A 24,917-nucleotide genomic window follows, 5' to 3' on the forward strand; every position below is an offset into this window, starting at 1 on the left:
TGCAGGGACTCACAGAGCAGAATTAGCTTCAGGTTGCCCAGATTAGACCACCCCTTTTTCTCTCATCAGCTGGCACTAACAGCCTAAATAACTCACTCTGAGACACTGGTAAGAGAAAGAAAAGGTTTCATTTACAGTACTTACAATTGAACAAATCAAAAACTTCATGCTAAACAAACATTACTGCTATAAGCAGCAGGCCTCAACAGATTCACTGACTGCTTCTAACAAACTCTAAACTACATACTAACTGCCAGCAGACAAAAAGAGAGGGTAAAAGACATAGACCAGAGAGACAAAACTCTCTTTGAAAATAAGAGGAAGGGAGGAACAATTGGTTACTGCTGCTTACATCTGTCATGTCTCTCATTAACAATGTTAAGACCCCGCATCATCCATCTAGGCATTTTGTACAGAATCTTTAGACAATAAGAATAATTTTTTTTTGCATTCTTCCTGTAGTTTAATGCTGCAGTTATTTTAGTTCATGCTAGTTGGATTTAGTAATGCAAATATGTCCTTTACATAGAGTTCATTCATCAGGAATGTTATTCAAATTACATTTTGGCACTATGGTTATTTTAGTGTACTTAGTTTAATTTTTGATATTAATAGTTCATTATCAGTCAACTTCTGGCCTTGTTTATGCAGAAAAAAAAGAGTTGCTTCATCTTCTGCTTCCAGTTATATACAGTTTATTTAATTTCTGTGTTTAATTCAGTAGCAGTTATCATACAATTCCACAACTGCTATTTCTCGGTTCCATATGTATTTACTTGGAATTAAGTCCTGCTAGATTCAGTGGGGCTTATTTGCAAGAAACAGTGCATTAGCTTGTTTAAGGCAATTAAGCTGCTGATTAACCTAAACCACCTCAACAGGACATTTCAGTCAGGAGCCATATTTGGTTGCAGAATTCGCACATAACTAGAACTACTAACAAAGGGTTCCCAGACTTACCAGACACCTAGTTTGCACGTGTAGCTGGGAATGGGTGCTATTCGCCATCATCTCTTTTCTGGCAGTGGCACATGACATATTAAAGGGTTATATGGCTAGTGCAGCCCTTCATGGGTTTCCCCCTTCTCAGTCCAAGGAATCATAGGAGGATATTACTGGCTGGGAAAGTAAACCTGCTGGAGTGGTCCTGAAAAAGTCAGACTGCCTCAAAGCTTTCTTATACAACCCCCTCAATGAAAGGGACTGCTAGGCGATACACCTTTTTGTGACTGATTGAAGGATTGTGAGGGATACCTGATAAGCACTGATTGCGCATTGCAATAGAACGTGAGGGGGCATGTAATGTTTTTTTTTCCTTTTGTCACAACTTTGGAGGCAGAGTTTTTTTGCACAGGCACCGATCTGGTATCGGGAAGCAAGGTCCCTGTTCCCTGTTTTAAGGATTCCCTTAAATAAACTGGACTGCTGGGTTTGGGGGCTCTGCACACCTCACTCTTCAATTATTTTTTTAAAAAACTGGTAGATTAGGATTAAATAGACCATTAATTGCGGTAGCCATTTGGATACATCATGAACATTTCCCTCCTCCTATGGATTCAGGATTAACTTACCTTAATGTTCCACTGTAAGCACAAGCTACAAAAAGACCAGGCACACCTGGAAAATCTTTCAGAATATCCAATACTAAGTATGGCATGAGCTGGGGAAAAAATATGTATAAATCACATCATTTTGATTTCTTTCTTCTGTGCTTTAATTTTTTAAATTTCCATTCTGTGCATACTCTTTAACTCATCCAAACCTAAATATGTGTAAATAAAAAAACACATACAGTACATGTACATATATATGTAAACTTAGGATGTGCACTGGCCCCCTTTCTAGTCTGTGCCCAAATAAGGATGTACAGATTGGTATCTGATCTACACTGTGTCCTTTAGGTGTCACTCCAACCCAATCCTTGTCGAGGTCAGTGATGGTATTTGTGCATTTCCAGATACCTGTGGAAAAGCCATTCCCATAAACGGGGAAAAGAAAATGGCCATAATGTAGGACTATACAACACTATTGATTTTGCTACTAAGATAGACCTTAAATACTTAGAGATAGAATGGAATGGGATGATTTTACTTCTGTCAACACACACTCATCTGGCAATGCCACAAAGGCTAGTAGGCAGTGATATTTGCATCACCAGGTCAACAAAAGGGAAAAAGGCAGCAAAAAGAGAAAAACAGGCTCTAGTGCATTAATTTTGACTTATCCACTCAAAGCCCATTCTAGAAAATGCAGGCATTCATTCACCATCAAATATACATTCATTCCCAGTGTAAAATTTAGTAAAATCTATTTAAGAAAGAAAAAAAAGAAAGAAAATTCTAAAATGCAAATCCTGACTAGAAATAATGGCGTATTTCTTATTGAAATATTTGACCTAAAATATATTAAATATAATGATGTATAGTAAAAAGTAAAATGGCTGATATAACCTTAATCATGTAGAAAGTGAATTCAGGTGTGTACCAAGGTTAAAGACTTGATGTTGTGCAGCTGGAGAAAATAATGTAATCTGATGTAATGTACATTCTGATTGGTCCCTAGATATATAAAAGGACATGTGTAAAGGGGACATGTTCTCTGCTGTATGTCAGATCATTTATTTCTATACTATGTATTATATCATGTCATGCTGCCAGTTGAATGTCTGAAATCTATGCTCTCTGTGTATTTGTAAATAGATTATGTTGAATTTTACTCTCTTAACGTTATAGTGTCTTTGCAATCTGATATCTCCTAACTCTGCTTATGTTCAGAAAATATTAACTAATTCTCAACATTTCTTTGATTGCACCCTACAGCTACATGAAATGGCTGGCAACACAACAGTATCTGGTGACCTCTGCCTGAACCCTCTTCCTAAACCTCAGTGGTAGAGATCCAAAAGAAGTCTTCAACTTTTGGGGGGGTGTTTGGCTGTCACTCTCCTTTGGTACCTGCTGAATGTTCCTTGGACTATGTTTAGAAATATAGCACACATTTATTTATTTATTTAAATTAACATCACAAATAATGGATTCAACAAGAAGGGTCTAGGAAAGGCTGCTTTGCCCTGTGAAGAATCGGCAGTAATTTGCTCTACCTAATGTCATCCCAGAATTTCACAAATACCCCTGATTTGCTATTTATGCAATTTATTTCACTTATTTGTCTGAAAACAGTGGACATTGCGCACACACAGACACACACACACACACATCTATGATAAGTATTTTTGTAAAGGGGAGAACAAAGCTGCACACTGGTATATTAGCATAATTGTGCATATAGCATGTCCCACTGCAACACAGTGTATCTATCTACATATATTAAAATATATTTAAGATTCAAATGGGAAATAAGTGCCCTCCCACCCAGCCACAGAAGTTTTCTAAATTACCTCTTGAAAAACACAATAATTGCAAGGTGCACAGTTTGCATCAGAACCCAGATTTCATTCATTTCATGAATTTGGCAAGACATTCTATGGGAATGCTGGATAAAAATATTTAATGTTATTCCTACTTTGTTATTTCCAAATGGATAGTCTCATGACTGCACTAGTGAGCCCATGTACTCAATATCACATCAGTGTCAAATCCAAGATTGCAGTTCTAATTTTATTTTATATTAATTTAAAATGTTTACTACAAACCTGGTCTGGTGCAGACACACATGCTGCTGTCCAAGGGTCACAGTCCTTGTAAATAGAATACATTGCTAATCCACAAAACACTGCACATACAAGAATTGCCCAGAGTCCCAGAAGGTTTACATAAAGAGATCTATAAGGAAATAACAATAGTTTTCACCTTGGAAATATGTGGAAACATCACTTGTTCTAGCCATTATGCAATTATGTGTCATATTGTATACCTGTATTTATTTCCTCTTTGGCAGCCAAAGAAAAGAAAACCTTTGTTAGGTAAGAATATATTTGTTCCTTCAATTGAAAAAATAATGCAGATCTTCTTACATTCAGCAGCATGTATGAATATACAGTGGTCCCTCGCAAGATCAACGCTTCACGGGACAAAAAACCCGGAAGATGAATGCTTTTTGTGATCGCTGTGGTGCCTCGCAAGACGGCTTCTTCTATGGCGGTACTTCACAAGACAAATGTTTTTCGCAAGACTGATGCCTTGCAAGACAAATTTTCATCTTGCGAGGTTCCCATATGGGAAAATGCTTTTCGCAAGCCGAAAATTTCGCAAGATAACACTACTAGCAGAATGAATTACTTTCGTCTTGCGAGGCACCACTGTATGTAGCTAAAACAAGTTGTTTCATTTCACCTGTCTATAAGACCCTTGCTAAGCTGCTGGGATACAACTGAATGAATGTTCACATGTATGTTGGTTTTGTTCCTAAATAATGGCTATTTCTGCCCTTTTCTCTTTACTAAGCCCTTGGGAAAGTCTGAGATTGGGATCAGAGGGTTCCATCAGGAATAAGAAATCAATGTGACCTGAGGGAGGCAAAACACTTCCATGAGTTTCTATTCAAGAACAATTTAAGTACACGCATCTTATTTAGTGAGCCTTGCTTCAGAATGAAGTACTATCTAGCCTGTGTTTGGTTTCTGAGCAGAAACTACTGTAGCGAATATCCTGTCTTCCTATACTGTATATATAAAATGGTATTGGCCTGCACCAACAGAAGCTGTTGAGGGGGGTGGAGCCAGAGAAACCAGAAGGGGGGGTGAGTCAGAGTCTAGTCAGTTCAGTCAGAGACAGAGAGAGTTTGGAGTTTGAGGCAGAGAGAGTGTTTAAGCAGTGATTAGTCAGAGTGTGACCTGCATTAATTAAGATAGGTTAAAGTAAAATACAGAAGCTTTGTATAACTTTAAGAATGTGCTTAGTAATTAACCTCTCTATTAATTAAGATAGAAGAGGTTAAGTAAAATACAGAAGCTTTGTGTAACTTTAAGAATCTGCTAAATAATTATTCCTGAAACAACTTGTAATCAATAAACCTGTTTCTGTTTAAAAGTTAAGTACTGAATGGACCTCAGTCTTTCATAGGAAATATAAGTTGATAAAGAGATTGACTGGTGGCACCTTGTTAAAGGGTGTATTGAGATACCTTCGTAAGCTCTGTGTTTGGGGAAACAAACAGGGACCATGGGGTAAACGCCACATTTGGTGTCCAGTGGTGGGATATGAAATAATCCAGTAAAACTGATGTTTAAAAGTTAATTTTCTGGAGTTGTGGGTGCCATTTAGTCAGAGGTCTGTGGTAAAGAAGTGGGTAGCCTGCTAGAGCTTTTGTGGAAAAGCTTAGTGGTGGGGCTTCTGAACCAAGATCTGGGGGAACTAAAGATAGGGAACTGACTCTAAAGGGAAATTTTTTTTGTTTACCTCAGGATTTGAGAGACCCAGTGGGCTAGCTTGAAATCCAAGGCTCTGAGAGATAAGGGGGCAGTGTTGGATAAGAGCGGAAGCCTGGATCAGAGCAGATCTGAGGTGATAGGAAAATTTTCAAAGCAGAGGCTTGAAAATAAAATTATTTTAGTGTCTGAGAGCAATAATAGCTCAGACAGAGAGACACAGTTATTAAACGGTTGTGGGCTGGAGGGCAGCAGAGACAGCTGCTGAGTGAAGTGCAACAACATAGTTGCTGGAATTAACAGCAGAAATACAGGTCCTTTTTAAAAGCAGTACAGACATTCAAAAAAGTGTGCTGCTTATACTGTATACTGCCCCATAGTGTTTCAAGCACTCTCTGGGCAGTTTACAAGTTAATTATGCAGGCTACACATTCAAGACTATTTCACTCAGACTTAAACATGCCACCCAAATGTAGCCAAAAAGGAAGTCAAAAGGCAAAAAGTTTACGTTAGGAAGTGGAGGAAAATGGAGACCCTCTAGCTCCAGTGGAACAGGAGGAGACTGATGAGAGTACCTCAGAAAAACAGCTCCCAAGATTTTGAAAAATGGAAATTAGAACAGGAGTACAGATTCAGAGAAAAAGCCATGGAACTAGAAATTAAATAAAAAGCCATAGAACTTGAGAAGAGAAAGCGAGGGCTGAAGAAAGAGCTAGGGAACTAGAGCTTAAGGCTGAGGCCAGACAAATGGAATTAAGAGAAAGGAAGCTGGAATTAAGGCAAAGAGAAAAGGAAAGGGAATTTAAGCAAGAAAACAGACAAATGGAATTTCAAAGAGAGATGAAAAAATTGGAATTAGCTGCTCAAAATAACAACAACAACAACAACAACAACAACAACAACAACAACAACAACAACAACAACAACAATAACAATAACAACAACAACTCAAATGAGGAATATCTCTCAAAAATTGATATAAATAAATTTCCCCAATACAGTATAGGAAAGGAGATTGCCCTGAATCTTTCCTGATTACATTTGAGAGCACATGCTGGGAATTTGAGATTAAGAATGATGAAAATATGGTAGTTTTGAGATCACAAATAAGTGGAGATTTAGCTGAACTTTATTCTCTAATGCCTCTGGAGCAAGCTAGATATTTTGAGGCATATAGAAAAATGATATACCCTAGATTTAGCATAAATGCAGAACACCTTAGAAGAAAATTTCATTCCCTTACCAAAAGCCTGGAGAATCTTATGCCCAACTGGGGGCTAAATTGATTCAATGTTTGGACAAATGGATGGAATGTGAAAATGTCACATCTCTAGACCAAATGAAAAATGTGGTTGGTTTAAAACAATTTTATTCCATTTTGCCTGGGGAATTGTGTTATTTAGTCAAAGACAAAAATCCTAAAAATGTATTACAGGCATCTGAATATGCTGATTCCATTAGTGAGATTAGAGTTCCTAAGTTTTCTGAGGTAAAATTTTACAGGCAGAACTGGGACAACAGTAAGAACCCATTCAATAAAAATTACAACAGTAAAATGTCAGGGAAACATGGCCAGCTTAGTACCTCACCTAAGTTGCCAGGGCATAGTCCACCAAAGCAAATGAACCCTGAGGAAAAGTTTTATAGATCTCCTTACAGAGAGTGCAATAACTGCAGCAAGTTTGGGCATGTTCAATCAAATTGTATGAAAAACAATAAAAATCAAAAAAGATGATAGTCAGACCAAAAAAGTTTACTGTATAAAACCAGTGGAAGCCACTGAAGGAGGTTGTAACAATGGTTCTGTCTCCATAGCAACTAGCACAACAAAAATTTTGATCTGCCACAAGCTAGAGTTGTTCAGTGCTTTCTTATAAAGGCAGATAATATTTTACTACAGAACTCTGGAGAGAACATTAGTAGTAATGAGATATCTTATGTTGGCATTGTAAATACCTGTTCCCATTTAACCCTATGACATCCTGATGTTCCTAAAGAACAAATACTTCCCCTCAAGGGAATAAGTTCTATGGCAGTGATTTTACCTATGGCTAAAGTAAAGATAAACTATAGAGACTGGGTTGGAATTTGAGATGTAGCAATTTCTGATCAATACCCACACCTTGTTTGATCGGATTAGATCTCACTAAGCATGTGCAGAGTGCTTTTGTAATAACACATTTGCAAGGAGAGCAGTTAACAATCCCTGAGGGGAAAATGGAATCCCTAACTCCTGAAAGTAACCTGGAAGGCCCCAGTTTAAAGGAAAACTCTGATGTGGATGAAATGGCAGAAGTTATATTTATGATAAACCCAAATAATTCATAATTTGATAAGGAACAGAAGGAGGATACCACCCTTATACAGTGCTTTGAGAAAGCTAAGGGAAGTCCCTCTTCATTAACACTTAAATGCCCAGAGATATACAGTGGTGCCTCGCATAGCGAGGTTAATCCGTTCCGGATTAACCTTCGCTATGCTGAAGCATCGCTGAACGGGGTAGCGATTTCCATTGGAACGCATTAAACATCGTTTAATGCGTTCCAAATAGGCCAAATACTCACCGTTCAGCGAAGCTTCAGGATGGCCGGCAGCCATTTTCGCGCCCTCGCCTCGCTTAATGAGGGCGCGAAAACGCTGCACGCGGCCATTTTAGGCCATTTCCTGGCTTCCGGCGGCCATTTTGGCCACCAAACAGCTGATCGGCGGGGGTCGTTTTGCGAAGATCGGTAAGCGAAACGCTTACCGGTCTTCACAAAGCGAATTGTGCCCCATAAGAAAAACGTTGTGCGATCGCATTAGCGATCCGAAAAAACGGATCGCTATGCGATTTCATCGTTATACGGTGCGCTCGTTAAGCGAGGCACCACTGTATATAAAAAAGGTAAAGGTTCCCCTTGACAATTTGTCCAGTTGTGTCTGACTCTAGGTGCTCATCTCCATTTCCAGCCCATAGAGCTAGTGTTTTGTCCACAGACAATCCTCCATGGCCATGTGGCCAGCGTGACTAGACCGTTTACCTTCCCACTGAGGTGGTACCTATTTATCTACTCACAGTTTTGCATTTTGCATGCTTTCGAACTACTAGGTTGGTGGGAGCTGGGAGAAGTGACGGGAGCTCACTCCATCACATGGATTTGATCTTATGACTGCAGGTCTTCTGACCTTGCAGCACAGAGGCTTCAGCAGTTTAACCTGCAGCGCCACCACATCCCTTTTCAGAGAGATATATAATAGATAACAATCTGTTATATAGGGAAATTTTGTTAGCACCTCAGAGGGGTGGAGATGGAAAACTCAAACAACTTGTACTTGAAAAATATAGAGGCCAGATCTTACGCAAAGTGCATAATGATGCTTATGGAGCTCACATGGGGATATTGCGTACCAAACAAAGGGTTGCAAAGAACTTTTACTGGCCAAGTTCTTTACTGGCCAAAGGGTTGCAAAGAACTTTTACTGGCCAAAGAACTTTTACTGGCCAAGGGTCAGCAAGTTAAACAGTTTTGTCAGATGTGTGATACATGCCAAATGAGTGGTACTGGGGATGACATGACAAAGGCTAAGCTATGCTCTTTGCCAGGGATCTCGACCCCTCCCAACATGTAGGTCTGCAAAAGTCCTTAGATATAGAAGGGCAAAGCTGGGGGAGTGCTCATGAAAAGCAGAGGGACTGGTGTGATGAAATGGCCTGGGAAAGAGCATTCTGTCCCAAGGGTGAAGTGGGGATGTTGAGACCCATAGAGGGGAGTGAATTGCAGTTAGCATGGTTTGGAGCTGTAGTGTCACAAGAGTACTGGAAAGCTGAAGGGACTAGTACTGGGAAGGCTCCTCATGCAGCTGCAAAGGCACTTAAAATCTTGCAAGGCAAACCACTATAGGAGAAACTAGCAATTAAAAGGATAGAACCAGATTATGAAAGTCTTGACACCTCTGACATAAATGAAGTGCTTGAGATTTCACCTAAAAGAAATTTGCATAGGAATCTTGAGGTGACCCGTGATAGTGGTTCCCCACCTGTTGCGCCTAAAGTACCTGTGGGCACGTTTGTGGGTGAGAATGAAAGCAAGAGCAATAAGATCACAAAGAAGAATGCAGCCATAGATGTTCTGGAGGAGGGGGAAGAAACTGTCTACCCCATCCCCAGTTAAGAAACCACAGCCACGAGTCAAAAAGAAAACAGGCTTCACCCAGAAAAGACAAGCCAAGGAAATCCAGTGGATATCAGAATGCCAGGTGATTGTTGATTGTTGGAAGAGAGTGCGGACTTCAAAACCAGTCTTCGTTGCACCAAACTCAAATTGGGAATTCTTCAGCTGTGTGGGTGCATTGAGCACCAGACTTGGAGCTGGGCTGTGCCAAGTGGATGACAGTGAGAGTGACTTTTACCAGCAGAAGACTTCAACTTCATGAGAGACATTGGTCTGCCATCAAGAGGGCATACCTGTTTGTCATATGGACCTGGAAGAAGCATAAGCCATATAGAAGGAAAAGAAAGTTTGCCCTGTGCACTGACCACTCAGCTTTGAAATGGTTGAGAACTTTGCATATGAATAGTAGCAAACTGACCAGATGGTCCTTGATTCTCCAAGATTACGACTTTGAAATTAAAAACATCAAAGGATCTTTAAAAGTGGTTGCAGACACATTGTCTCCAAGACCAAATGACTAATGGGTGGATAACAGAGTTTATAATGTTGTATTAAATGTTCTGTTTGTGCACTGGTTATGAAATACGATTGAAATGCAATATTTGTTTGGATGTTTATGAACTGAGGTGTGTAGAGTGACAGGAAATAATAAAGGTGATGCAATGCAACTGGTATTAATGTTAAAAGCAAATGTTTATATTAATTGTCTTAAATGTTTATAAAGTGGTAAGTTTGATCTATTAAACCTTGTAATGGATAGGAAACTGTATTCTAAGGTATAAATAGTGGTAAGTTATTGTTATATTTGCATGTACTTAGCTGTTTGTTTATGAGGGCAGAGAGAGCTTGGAGTTTGAGGCAGAGAGAGTGTTTAAGTAGTCAGAGTGTGACCTGTATTAATTAAGATAGAAGAGGCTAAAATAAAATACAGAAGCTTTGTGTAACTTTAAGAATCTGCTAAATAATTATTCCTGAAACAACTTGTAATCAATAAACCTGTTTCTGTTTAAAAGTTCAGTACTGAATGGACCTCAGTCTTTCATAGGAAATATAAGTTGATAAAGAGATCAACTGGTAGCAGCGTGTAAAGGGCGTGTTGAGATACCTTCATGAACTCTGTGTTTGGTAAAACAGAGGCCACAACTACATACAATACATTTTCACAGCAATTGGTGACAACTATTGTGAGTCCTTTGCACCTTTGCACTTTTCACTTTTTAAGATTGTACAAGAGGTTTTTGCCTGTAATAATAATAATCATTAAAGTTAATTTGAATTTATGGCCGCCATTTACCAGGTTTTCCAGGTAGAGAATACTCAGAGGTGGTTTACCATTCCCTTCTTCTGGGAGTGCCCTGGGACTGTGCAGTTTGCCCAAGGCCATGCAGGATGGCTTTACTCACAGGAGGCACAGTAGAGAATAGAGCTCCCAACCTCTGGCTCCTCAGCCAGATAGTTAACCCACTGAGTTACCCACCCAACTTTGCTAGTAATACGGGGAGGGGGGGATGAGTGACTTAGCAGTCATGGGAAAATCTCCACAACAGTCCCTGATGTCCCATGGAGTAGAGGGTTTTTTCCCCCTAAAACATGGGTTTCAGGGCTCCCTCAAGCCTCAAATCCCCCCAAAACCTAAAGACCAAATTGAAGCAGACATCCAGTCACTTGATTTCACTTAAATGTTTTGGCACTTCTGGGCAAGGTGTGGCCCGTAAGGAAGTGAACAATTAGGGCACTGCCCCTTGTCCAAATTGCCTACCTTGGTTTACAGCATAAATTTATTTCAGAAGCACCGCAAAAATGTTGGTGAGTTCAGTCAAGGTTGTGTCTTCATACTGTTCCAATCTTATTTTAACTTCTTTTTAAGAATTGCTGCTGCTTGCCTTGCATTTTCAGGATGTTGTGGAGTAAATGTTTAAACTCCTTTCAAAATAGAAAGGCGCTAAAAACAATTTACACTTTAAAAAATTATTTTGAAAAGCCATTCAGTTTTTGGAATGTGTGAGCTGACTGTTGTATGTCAGTTCCTTCTGAGATATAAAGACAGAATTTATGTCCATTATTCTGAGTTATATTCAACAATTTCAAGAGATTATTTTGCTTTCCCATCAGCTTCAAACTCACAGCTACAGCATAATGGTTCCCATTTATTACTGGCCATTTGCTCTCTATTTTAAGAAACTATTTTTAGGCATCTGATTTAGACATCTTAGGAAGCATGCTTCTTTTTCTAGGGCATTTTAATATCAGTTAAACAGCCTGTTCGCAAGTGCATAAATCAAGGCTGATCAACCTTTGAGCCACCAGATGTTGCTGGACTGTAGCTTCCATCATCATCGGTTATCTTAGCCAAGGCATTTGGCAGGTAGAATCCAATAACATCTGAAAGCCACAGTTGCCTACCCATAGTATGAATAAATGTCTAAACAGAAAATGATAAAATAATTTTCATGGAACCATTCTGTATCTTGCAATTTTTTTAAAAAAAATACTAAATTAAAGTTTGTGACTTTAAAGTGAATAAAACTGGGAAACAAAAAGATATGAACTGCAAATATCCTCTGACCTTTTGACATGAGTTTGGGAAGCATCAACAGGTCAGTGATCTTTTCTTCTTGTGATGAAGACAGAAATCTTATCTCAAATCCCTTTGTTAAACATAGCTGTCAGTCACTCTTACTGTTCTTTCTCTTCATTGACATAGTTAATCTTTCTTTCTAGCAGCCAGCGATTATGTACGCATAAGAGCAACATCTTTTTGTGCTTGACAAAATATTTGTATGAGTAATACTTTCACATTAAGCGTCTTCTCATATTTCCTGAAGGAACATAGCAACATATTAACTTGCCTTACCCTGATTCATCTTGCCAGGTACTATTTGATTCTTCAAGGTCTTAGGTGGGGACTTTCCTAGCCTTGATGTCTATGAAGATGCCAAGGACCTGCCCTCGTGAGTGCATAGTGTGTGCTGTACAAAAGGCTGTGGGGGGCAGGTGTAGAAATTTGTTTCAATTCACTTTCAGTTTTTAATTTGGTTTCCTCATTCTGGAACTGAAATGGGCTTGAATAAAGCATGTGGTTAGAAACGTATATGCCTATAAATTTCTGGTTCAATGTTATGCAGCCAGAAATATGTGTTCAATAAATACATTCCTTTTGTCAAATTAATGTGAAAAATAATAGCAATGGCTGAAGCTATGAACCAGCTCTGGAAGGGGGGAAAATTATCTCTACAGACGAGGCTTAGATTGTGATTTTTATCTACTGTGTTAATAACAAATTGGCTTAGTGTCAATGTCAGCTTATTGCAGCCATTGTCACACATTGACATACCATTGTGGTATGTATGGAATCAGCCAAACAAACAAACAAATAAACACCCAACCTTTCAGGGATATATTGAAATAATTGCAAGGTTCATCTACTCCAAATCAGTGACTACACCTTCTGTGGAGGAAAAATGTAATGAAAAGGCAGGATGCATGTCTGCGGGCCTCACAGTCTATGACTTTGTTCATAATAATTGGAGAAAGTGTGCCCAACTTTGACAATTCCATAATGTTGTTTGAAACTTTCCATACTGTAATGGCTATTTTAATGCATATGAAGCCAGATACTTTTGCTAGTGACTAGTAAGTATTCAATATCCAATATGATGTACAGTAGTGGATAAAGTAATGGACTAGGATTCAGGAGGCCTAGGTTTGAATCCCCAATCAGCCATGGAAGTTCATTGGGGATGTGGAAGTGGTAAAACCACTCCTTTAACCTTTCATCTTGTTAACCCTGTTAGGGTCATTAATATAAGTTGGTTTCAACTTGATGCCACGTAATAACAAATTGAATACAGGAATACCTTTTATAATAAAGGCAAAACTAAACACTTGTTTTCATCTTTTGCTACCTTATAAAGCAGATTCTGGTCAGAACAATGAACTTACAGTTTTGCTTGAAATCTGGTTTTGCAGGCAATGTAGCGCTGAACTTGAGACTGGCTGATTCCGTACATACCAAGCCACGTAGAAGTCCCACCGATCACAATAGTCCAGAATGTGTGTCTTTGCAAAGGATCAGGATTAAAGCTAAATTGGAAATGAAGGAACTGTCAGGTAATTTCAATGGTTTTTGCAAACTTTCTTCCCCTCTTAATTTTCCATAAATTTCTAGAACATAATTTGTAAAAACATTAATATACAATTTTAAAATACTAAACTCATGTTGTCACATTAACACAAATACTGAATTCTACACATATTTGACAGTGACTTACATTTAGCTAGAAAATAAATAATTCTAGATAAACTGACTATGCATAGGATTGTGGGTTGCACTGAAGGGAGATGTACTCAAAGTTTGGTTTTAAGAGCCAAATTCTTTACAATGTTCTTTAATATTGTGACTGAAACAAACAAAAAACTTACTTCCAGAAATTTAATCTTCCTCCATGGTAGGAATCATTTAGTATACGTCCAATATCCCCTTGAACCACAACTGCCCGTATAATCACAGCTGAAAATCCAGCTACCATAATTCCAACTTGGAAAACATCTGTCCAAACTACTGCTTTCAGTCCACCCTGTGTGGATAAGACACGTATATGACGGACTCAGTTTCTCTGTTAAAAAATAAAACCACCACCACCATCACAGCATTTCTTCTGTTTCCAGACATCTGTCTTCTTCTCAAAGGCTAATGCTCAAAATAATTTATGACAGTAATGTAATTCTAATTAATTAATTACAGTTTCCTTCTTCTGCGTGCCTTGCCAAAAGATCAAGACAGTTCTGAGCTTAATTTTATATAGGGATTGAACATTTTATACAGTACTTTCTTCTTCAACAGTTGTCTTAAGGCACTTCCTGTTGCAAGTTCAATCCATCACATCAACTGGTACAACGTAATTTGAATGTTTATACACTCCTCTCCCCTTCATTTTGACTTGGAACATCCAATCATTTTCTCCCCTCTCCCCCATTTTCCTTTCCTCTTTGCTTTTGTAATATTTTTGCCTAATAAGAGATGTGGAGAATCTAACTTGCAACATTATCTGTGATCAGTTGGCCTAATAAAGGTGTTTAAAGCAATAAGGATTTCAAAATCCTTAAATGAAGAATTTCGCAGAGAGTTGGAAAATTTCTTTTCAAAAATGGGAAAGTTGTAATAATTGAAAAAAATTCCATTTGAAGGAGAGTTGTACTTCTCTTTTAGATATTTAGATAGAGTAATAAATGGTAGTATCAGACTAGGAGTTATCAAATGTACCATAGACATACCAGTGTGCAATAAAAAGTACAGACTATTCCTGTTGTAACCACTGCACCCCACAAGTCCATTCCAGTAACTAAAAAATGAAATGTAAAGTGTAAACAACAGGTTTTATAAGAAATATAAAGATATACTTTTAAGAATAGCTATATAACAAAAAATATTTTGACAATATTTACAAAGAGAGGATAACTACAGGATTTACTTGATTAATGTTTGTCCTTCAACAATTTTTTTCATAGAGGCTTGCTTGGAATTATTCCCAGAAAAAAAAATCCTGCATAACAGGCTATATGACCTTTGTTGTCTAGCTGGAAACCTTTATGTTCAAGGGCAAGTATAACAGATGCTGACAATAAACTCTAAGGAAAGTGGTTGTTGTAGGTTTTTTGGGCTGTTTGGCCATGTTCTGGAATATCCCTATTCACCAAGGTACCGATAAAGGACACTCTGACACTCATCCAGCAGATATTTTCAGAAGATATCAAGGCCCCTTTCCAACACTGCCTAACAACCAGCTATTTTCAGTGGGATAACGATTTTTATGAACAGACAGATGGAGTGGCCATGGGAAGCCCTCTCAGCCCAGTTATAGCAAACTTCTACATGGAACATTTCAAAAAACAGGCCCTGGCTTCGGCACCCTTCACACCCACTGTGTGGTTCCAATACATGGATGACACCTTCACAATTTGAAGCCACGGTGAAGAAAAACTGGAAGAATTTCTGAACCATCTCAGCAGCATCCACCCAAATATACAATTCACCATGGAAAAAGAAATAGAGGGCCAACTCCCTTTCTTAGATGTCATGGTCGTACATAAACCTGACTTCCTATTGGGACACAAGGTCTACAGAAAATCCTTCCACACAGACTGGTACCTACACAAAAACTCCAACCACCACCCACAACAAAAAAAGGCATAATCAAAACACTGGTAGATCATGCAAATCGGAACTGTGAAGCTTAGTTTCTCAGCACTGAACTCAACCCTCCAGAAAATGGCCAAACAGCCCGAAAAACCTACAACCATCAGATCCCAGTGATGAAAGCCTTTGAGAACACCAAAGGAAAATCATCATTATCATGCCCTGCTTGTAGATTCCAGAAGCATTTGGCTTCTTCCTACTAGAAACAATTCTAAGCTATTCTGGTTCATCAAATTCTCTACAATGTGTGACTTGTAAGGCTATACATGGCACACTTCAGTCATCAAGCAAAAAGAAATATACAGTATAGGTTAATGTGATCAAAGCAAAGCAAAGCAAATCTTGTACACTCTCCCTCCTACCTGGCTTGACTTTGAGCTCATAACTTTTTAATTACTGCACCACTTTCAATTGTTGTGATCAAAACCAATAAACTATGTAAAGACACCAACTCATGGGACGGGGAATGTGTGTGTGATTCACCACAAAATTGCAAAAGGGTACCCCCTTTTCCCATCATGAACCACCTACACATGTAACTTTTAAAGTAATTATTTGTTCTAAACCAGGCAACTTCAACTGCTATGAAGCTTGTAATCAAAACAGATAATAGTTTGTACAAATTTGCCACATTTCAAGCTTTGGTGGACATGATAAATTAGAATTAACAGTAGGTAGTAGGAAAAGGTTTCAGTTATATCAGAAAAGAATAAGTAAGTAAACACAAGGCTCGTTTTTCCCCACATTCAACTGTGATTTGCTATAATATCTGAATGTGACTATAATAGTCTACAGGTACTTGATAATGTGTTCCACCTAGGCTTACAAGGAAGGAAGGAAGGAAGGAAGGAAGGAAGGAAGGAAGGAAGGAAGGAAGGAAGGAAGGAAGTGGAGGAGAGAGAGAGAGAGAAATGGTCAAATGCAAAACATATGTGAAAATTAGTGTATTAGCTCAAAAAGCAGTACCCTTTCCACACCTATAGGAAACATATTTGTCTTTCTGCAAAGCATAGTCATGGTCACAACAAATACTCTGAAGTACTGTATCATTAATCTGACTGATACTAAAGAACTTAAAAAGCTCCTTTATATGCACTTTAATGCCTCTTACCTTGATTTAAAGCTAAAGCTGGAGCATAAATGACAATTCCAGTATATAAAATCTGGAAAGAAAACAGACACAAAGGTATGGTGAGAAAGCATTCTATTGAGAAATTAATTTATTTGCATGTTTTCATATAGCCAAACATTTGTGGAGTTCAATATCCTTGTCTTCATTCTCGCTAACACTTCCTGGCATTGTAAAATAATCTTAAATGTGAATGCAAATTTCACATTGAATTATACTGCCTTCATGCCTCAAACCACATATGAAGTAATCTCATTAGTCAAAGAGATTGCTGTGTGAATCTGAACAATGTAACTTGCTTCAAGGGATTACAGGAGTCATGTGTCCATATTATCTGAATAGAACTCCAGTAAAATGGGAGTAGTTTTAATTTTATGGGACCTGCTTTGTGAGAAGGGAGAGCAAAAGAGTCTCAGCCAATTATTGCAAATGCTGGCTAAGAGGGGCCAACTTTGTGTGCATCTCTCCTTCCCAAATGGAAGGAAGAGTGTGATTCAGAGGAATCTCCTCTACTATCTTTCTCAGCAAATGTACCCAGTGACTTTCTGCCTTCTGGCAGGTCCCCAGAATGAGATAAGCAAGGCATAAGAAGGGGGTCTGTCATGTTTCCTCCTGCTGTAATCTCAAACTATATGGGGCTTTCAGCATGAATACAAACACTGTATTGGGCTCAGAAGTAAATGGCCTGATAGAGCAGGTGAAGTAGGATATATCCACTTCTATAACTGGGTCCCTGTATTCTATACTAACTGAAGCTTCTAGAGAACCTTCAGACATAAATGACAAAAAGTGCACTATAAAGGCATAGTTAGGTAGTCACTAGGGTGTGAGTAACAGGGGCAAGGTGTGTAATGTTCAGATAGGCTCATACCGGTGTACCAGCGTAAGCTAATAAGAGACACACACCACCTCACCACCTGCATTTCCATGAACAACTTCAAATCCAGGAGGACTCCACACTATAAAGTTTGTTATTCTAGAGGAAATGCTACTTCACTGGTTATATGCCTCTTAGTTCATTTCTTTAGTCATATTAACTATTGTTTTTCCAGCACAACAATGTTTTTAAAGGAAATTTGGCCCAGAAAGGGGTAACAAGAACAATTTTGGCATGTTATTATGAGAAGAAAATGTGGGATGGGATGGGGAGTCTTGCTAGTAACTTTCCAAGATCCAGGGATTGGTGTCTGCAGCCCTAGAACTCAAGAGGTTACCCAAGGAAGTATAGCTCTTGCTCTGCAGAAAAGCACCATATATGAAACTTCTAATTGAACATATGACTAGTATTGTCAAATCAAAATAATGCTGATCACCTCTTGTTGGTATGAGGATAAATTATCTGAAACTAGTCCCATTCTGAACAAGTCATTGGTTCTGTTCACTTGACATCAAGCTTGCTGTTTGTCTCAGGAGCGTAAGGTAGTTTGTATGCTTGGACTTCTCTATTTTATTGTCACAAAGCCATTGAGACGTAAGTTAGGTTGTGTGATACTCAGCTGGCCAAGGTGAGCGACTAAGTATCACACAACCTGCACCCCATCCCAAATTGTTGAGCCTTCTGCATAGGCTTTTTAGAGGATGCAGAGTACAACATGGGGAAAGAGACAGTGGGGAACTTACTGTTTCTGCATTAAGACCCTAGTGCCAAATAGCATGCTTTGCAAAATGCAACAAGAAAATCTCAAGTGCAGCCAGTTGCTTCTCACAGTATCATGTGAGAAGTTTTCCGGGTAGTCTATTTACTTAACAATCCATGTTTTGCAATGAGTGACAAATCTTTAAGTTATTTCTGTGGGGCTATTAATGTTCTCACCTCATTATTAAGCAATATAAACCATCTTGTACACCATTTCACACTTGGTATTTAAACTAAATGAACTTTCATTGTTATGTAATCTAACAACTATAAAACCACAAAGTTGGCTTCAGAAATGTATTCACAAAGGCTTTCACGGCCGGGATCTAATGGTAGTTGTGGATTTTTCGGGCTCTTTGGCTGTGTTCTGAAGGTTGTTCTTCCTAACGTTTCACCAGTCTCTCTCTGAAGATGCCGGCCACAGAGACTGGTGAAACATTAGGAAGAACGACCTTCAGAACACAGCCAAAGAGCCCGAAAAACCCACAATAACCATTGGCTTCAGAAATCTCAGAGATAAGGTAGTATACAGATTAATTTCTTACCGTCAGTATAATGAAGAGTGCTGTCCCACACAGGCGCAAATATCTATTAAATCGAAGTTCTAAGTACTGAAAGAAACAAAGTTCACATAAAATTTTACATGTGTAAGAGTGGCTCATATACCAACCAAGAAAGGTGCCTCACCCCCTATATTTTGGGTGCGCCTCCCTGTCCCACTCACAAGCTACCTAAATATTTTTGGAGAGAGAGATAATCTCTTGATGGAAAAGGCAAAGGTTATTATTGGCCAGAAATAAATAATTAAACATCCATAATGGGGCGATAACTTTCATGAGACTAACTCATGATCACAAAATACTGTGCAAGGTATGCAGTTTTTATTCAATTGCTTTCGCTTTAATAGCTTTAACACTTTATCTGCTAAATTCTGCAAAATTCAGAAACTTGATTATGATATTTTGTGATCTTTCAGTTGGCCTGATGAAAAATATTGCCCTTAAAGGGAAAAGAGGGAAACCTATCGGAGAGGTCTGTGTTATTAATCTGAGGGAGAGAATCTACATCTTAATTCAGTTTGGGAATGCTTTCTTTTGCCTACTACTATAACTGTACATACATACTCTATATAAATATCAAGCGAGCATTGTAATCTTCTAAAGATAAATATAGCATTGGTCAGAGCTCTGTTGGTGATTTATACATTTGTAGGTTAAATTGCATAATTGATGATGGCAAATTGTGATTAACTGACAAGACATGTTACAAGGTGTGTGTCCAACTGTGCAGCAGGTATGAGCACCACTTAAATAATTAGCAGCAATTGCTAAGGAGACTTACAGAATTTAACTTACGTATATGTAAAGCACCAACAGGATTCTGGCTGCTGTACCTGGGGCAGAAACATCACATATTGTTTCACATAAAGGGAAGAAAAATGTATTTCAATCTATAATAAAGAAAGGTTCACCTCTGTTTTGAAACCATTGAATATAAAATCTTGGGTGTCAGATAGCTGCATAAATATGCAGGTACTTGTGCAATCTAATCCACTAAACAAATAGTAAAGTTAAATTAGTTAATCAATATGGAAAGAACTTGTAGGTACATTTCACAACATTATGGAGCTGGTAAGTCTGTTGATTTTTGTCCTTGTTGGACTGACAGTATGGCTACATTAGCAGCAGAAAGCAAACTAGTGTGGGCTGCTTGGGAACACCAGATATGATTAGAACAAGCTATTAAAATAAATAGATAGATAAAAAATTTTCACTTCCCTTGCCCTCTGTCCAGCAGAGGGATTAATCTGCCAATATCCTGAAGTGGCTTCCTTATGATGCCACTTCACCATAATGTCAAAGTGAAAGAGGAAGGCTTACTTTAAATCGGTTCCAGCAATTGCACATGTTGGAACAGATCCAAACCAGAGCGGTCTTACCTGCACCAGAAAAGTAGAAGCCCCATTACAGGGGCCAGAAAGGTGAGGGTAGGAACCCTCTGGGGGCGCCCCAGACCCTCCCTGTAGCGCTCCAAACAGCAGCCTAAACAGCCCACATAGTCAGAGTTTGAGATTCAGCTCTCAGAAAACTGCTTAAAGCAGAGGTGGGCGAAGTGTTGTCCTGCGACTACACGTAGCCCGCGGCCTCCTCAGATTCCTTGATTCCCATCAAGAAAGTTGTGTTTCCCACCCCTATTGGGGTTCTGCTCCGCCGTCCCCTTTCTTCACATTGTAAGCAGTCTGTCCCTTCGACCTGCCGACATTGCCGACTCCGGACTTAAAAGTCAGGGACGGAGTGGGGCGAGGGGAGCGCTGAAATCGGGCAATCTGCCGCACCACAGACGGCTAAGACCAGCCCCTTCCCCGCTCACCTCGTAGGTGCTGGTGATGCCCAGGCGGTAGAAGACGGGCAGAAAGATCTCGGCGCTCAGGATGACCATCAGCGCATAGGAGATGGCGAAGATGCTGAACATGGCCCCGAAACGGTAGACCTCGGACGGGGTGCCCAGCACGGTCACGGCGGACATGAAGCTGGCCGTCAGGGAGAGCGCCACCGGCACGGCCGTCATCTGGCGGCCGCCCACCAAGAATTCCTTGGAGGTATCCTGGCGCCCCACGCAGGCGTAAAAAACACCGATGACGGCGGAGATGAGCAGCATGGCGGCGAAGACCAGGTAGTCCCAGACGCCGAAGCCCCCGAGGGCTCTGCAGCCGGGCATGGCTCCGTGCCCTCGAGTCTCGGCAGGGAATTCCCTGAGTGGCCCCGAGAAGCGCAAGCGGGGCGGCTGGGAGTCGGCGCCCTGGGACGCCTTGGGGAGCCGGGCGCCCTCGCGGGGGGCTTGGCCGTGGAGCACGCCGCTCCGTGGACCCCTCGGGCGCCGAAGAAGCCCGTCCGGCGCCCTTTCCTCTCAGCCTCGCGCCCCCCTCAGTCAGGCCCGCGCTCTGTGGCAGGTGCCTTCTGAATTCCCCCAAGGAGGAGCCTTTCTGCCCCTCACGCGGCTCCTGCTCTTCCTCGCCCGAGCTGATGCCTCGGAGCTCCTCTTGCACCGCCACCTGGCGCCGCCCCACTAGGCGTTCAGCCCGCGCGCCCTTCCTTTCCTTCCAGCCGGGGGGGTCTTTCGCTGTGCCCCTTTCTCTTCACTTTCTGCCCCTCCTTGACCTGCCCTTTCCTCCTTCCGTTTGCTCTCCCCGCACTCCTGCCCTTGCCTTCGCTCTCCCCCTCCCCTCAGCCCCGCTTCTCTCTCCGGCAAATTCCGCGCCCTTTTCCTGTGGGGCGCCTTTCTTGCCCTACGGGGGACTGGCACTCTTTCTCCCTCCTCTCTCTCTCTCTCTCTCTCTCTCTCTCTCTCTCTCTCTCCTTGGCGCTTCTCTGCCCAGCGGGTCTGCTTCGCCCCTCTTCCTCAGTGCCACGGTGTCCCCTGGGGAATTAATGCCCTTCTCGTCCGCCCCTAGCGAGGGAAGCCTGACAGGGCTTCCTTCTCCTCGCCTTTTATTTGGCTGCGCTTCCCTGGGGTTGGCCTTAAGCTGTGACAACTCCCTGCCCTCAGCCACCTGGAGAAGGAACTCCAAGTTCGGGTTCCTTCCTCCTCCTTTCAACCTCACAGCAGCAGGGATGCGCAGGTCGTGGGGGAGAGGAGGAGCCCTGAAACAGGCCTGGCAAGATTTAATCAATAGCTTTTGCCAAATCGGCCTTTTAAACAGAAGCCTTAGGTGTCATTAGCCGTATAATTGGCCGCCTCCAATCGAGCAACGGGCCTGGGAAAGAGAGTCGCACCTTGAGTAATAGTGTTCATGTTAAGATGATGGATTAATTAAAAGGAAAGCCATTGCTGCCCTAGCTCAGTGTGCCCTTTCATTATCCACCCAAATGTGATGTCCTCCTGCAAATTGATTCATAACCCACAAAGGAAGGACGGTCCATCCACAGTGATTATCTTTGCTCTCACTTACCCATTCACTCACATTTTTAAAATACAGTATCTTGTTTTTAAAGCCTTTTCTACTTCAAACTCCTGGAAATGTGTGTGTGTGTGTGTGTGTGTGTGTGTGTGTGTGTGTGTGTGTGTGTGTGTGTGTGTGTGTGTGTGTGTGTGTGTGTGTGTGTGTGTGTGTGTGTGTGTGTGTGTGTGTGTGTGTGTGTGTGTGAGATGTGCGCAGTGGTTACACCGCTGTACTGCAGCCAAAACTGTGCTCACGACCTGGGGTTCAAATCCCAGGTAGCCGGCTCAAGACTGACTCTGCCTTCTATCCTTCCGAGGTCGGTAAAATGAGTACCCAGCTCGCTGGGGGGGGGGGGGGGGGCAATGTGTAGCCTGCATAATTAACTTGTAAACCGCCCAGAGAGTGCTTGAAGCACTATGGGGCGGTATATAAGCAGCATGCTTTGCTTTGCTCTTGCTTTGATATGCCCTCATGCCAGAACCGACTTTCAAGGTAAGCAAGATATTTAAGGAATATCTTGGAAATTCCACTCTCCCAGTGAGTTTCCATGGCTGAGCAGGATTCAGGCCTTGTTCTCCAGGGTCCTAGTCCATCTTTCCATCCACCACACCACAGTGGGAATCCTTATGTGTCTATACATGCTTTCCCTGCTTTGCTGGAAGCACTTGGAATGTTCGTGATCTGTACAGCCATCAGACCGGTCAGAGAGAGTGAGCAAACAGTAGTACATTTTAGCTTAGTTTGTCCAAACAAGTAATACTGAGCTGGAAAGGCACTCATCTAATTGAAACACATGGCTGTTGCAGGCAGTCCACTGGTATAGGAAGGGCTCCTGATAGGTCTCTGCTTAAAAAACTCACGAGTCATCTTTCTGCCTTCCAAGACTTTCTCTTGCATGAAACAATTTGTGCTCTGTAAACAGCTTGTGAGTTGAACCTTCTGGTTTGCTGCCCAGTGCAGTACTGGGGGGGGGGGGGGAACTGTATTTAAATAATCCAGTCACACTATGGTGTCATTATATAAAGCATTCATTGAACATTTATGGTACTTTATTTATTTATTTAAAATATTTTTACCCCACCTTTCTCCTTAAAAAGGACCAAAGGTGGCTAATATAATTAAAAGGACAATATTTAAAAGCAAATACAGTAAGTAAATAAATCTTTTTAAAGAATTAAATGTATATTATATTTAAAATGGTAAATCAGATCAATAATAAAAATACATTTAGAAGCAATATGGAACAACAATGCATTTACAAACCCAGTCCCAGACAGCCAGTAACTAAGGGAGTAACTATCAGTTACTTTCTTAGTTACTAAGGGAAAACCTGCCTGAAGAGAAAAATCTTTGCTTCGTGCAGAAGGACAGCAAAGATAGGCTAGCGTGGCCTTCTGTGGTCTGGGAGCAGCAACAGAGAAGGTCCTCTCCCATGTTCCCATCACACCTGTAAGAGTGGTGGGACTGAGAGAGCCTTGCATCCTCCTAAGCCAGCAAGTCCCAACCCTGGGATACTCAGGTGTTTTTGGACTACAACTCCCAGAAGCCTTCCCCACTAGCTGTGCTGGCCAGAGTTTCTGGGAATTACAGTCAAATAACATCTGATTTGCCCAAGGTTGGGAACCACTGTTCTAAGCAGTGCTTCCTATCTATACGGTGAAATGAAAATATGAAGAATTTGCATAAAGTGGCTGAGGATGTGAAGAATTAAAAGATTACATACTAATTCTGAAAATAATTATTTCTGAATATGTGTTATAATGCTGACATATCAGCAGCAGGAAGTTATACCAGTCTTGAATTACTGTATGGCTGTGAGGGTTCAGTAGGAACTTCATGTGGCTCTTCCTTATCTCCAGTAACTTCACAATACAATTTGCAGTGGTAACGATGGAACATTCATTTTTGAATTGTTAAATAATTATCAGGAACCGGAACATAAGTCTTTTTCACCTCTCTCTAATGGGGCAGGAAGGGGCTTCAAATCTTCTAGAATGAAGGGGTTACCCTAACTAGACTTCCATGGCCCTGGCTGCTTGACCGGTGACCATTCTTTGAATGTTGTTCCCGTCTGTATAGGCAACAGGGGCACGGATGCATCTCCAACGAAATCTTCCCACTTAGGATGCTCCCCGGGTTCCAGCGTTTCCCATACTCTCTCCATTCTGACTCTTCTTCATTTCCCATGCTTGCCATTCGCTCCTTTCCCACCCTTTCTCTCTCCTTTCTTAATCTCCTCTTCCACTCTCTCACTTCTGCTTCTCCCCAGTAAGATGGTCTAGGGCAGTGATGGCAAACCTATGGCACATGTGCCACAGCTGGCACACAGATCCCTTTCTGCAGGCACGCGAGCTGTAAGTTGCCAGATCGCTACTCCCCTCCCCCCCTGCAGCCAAACTTCAGGAGGCGATGCAGCCAGGGTGCTGGCATTTCAACAGGTGGCGGGCCAGGATCTGGAGCAGCTGCCGTTTGTGGTGGATCTAAAGTGGAGTCTCAAGGCATCTCCGTGCTTGGGGTTCCCCCTTCCACCGCCACTTCT

The 24,917-nt window shown here is 40.9% G+C and overlaps 1 protein-coding gene across 1 annotated transcript in view; it reads right to left on the minus strand.

The window, feature by feature from the left end:
• LOC110089011 (sodium-coupled monocarboxylate transporter 1) overlaps positions 1 to 21,341 on the minus strand; it is a 34,922-nt gene extending 13,581 nt beyond the window's left edge. Inside the window, exons 1-8 of the mRNA XM_020811734.3 lie at positions 20,809 to 21,341; positions 18,984 to 19,049; positions 16,785 to 16,836; positions 14,752 to 14,819; positions 13,900 to 14,054; positions 13,420 to 13,560; positions 3,653 to 3,782; positions 1,572 to 1,660 (exon numbers count right to left, since the gene is read on the minus strand). Coding sequence (XP_020667393.1) covers positions 1,572 to 1,660; positions 3,653 to 3,782; positions 13,420 to 13,560; positions 13,900 to 14,054; positions 14,752 to 14,819; positions 16,785 to 16,836; positions 18,984 to 19,049; positions 20,809 to 21,156 — 1,049 coding nt within the window. The 5' untranslated portion in view covers positions 21,157 to 21,341. The remainder of the gene's footprint in view (positions 1 to 1,571; positions 1,661 to 3,652; positions 3,783 to 13,419; positions 13,561 to 13,899; positions 14,055 to 14,751; positions 14,820 to 16,784; positions 16,837 to 18,983; positions 19,050 to 20,808) is intronic.
• Positions 21,342 to 24,917: the final 3,576 nt, after the last annotated feature.

The sequence above is a fragment of the Pogona vitticeps genome, chromosome 5 (assembly GCF_051106095.1).
Source record: "Pogona vitticeps strain Pit_001003342236 chromosome 5, PviZW2.1, whole genome shotgun sequence".
NCBI classification, from domain to species: Eukaryota; Metazoa; Chordata; class Lepidosauria; order Squamata; family Agamidae; genus Pogona; species Pogona vitticeps.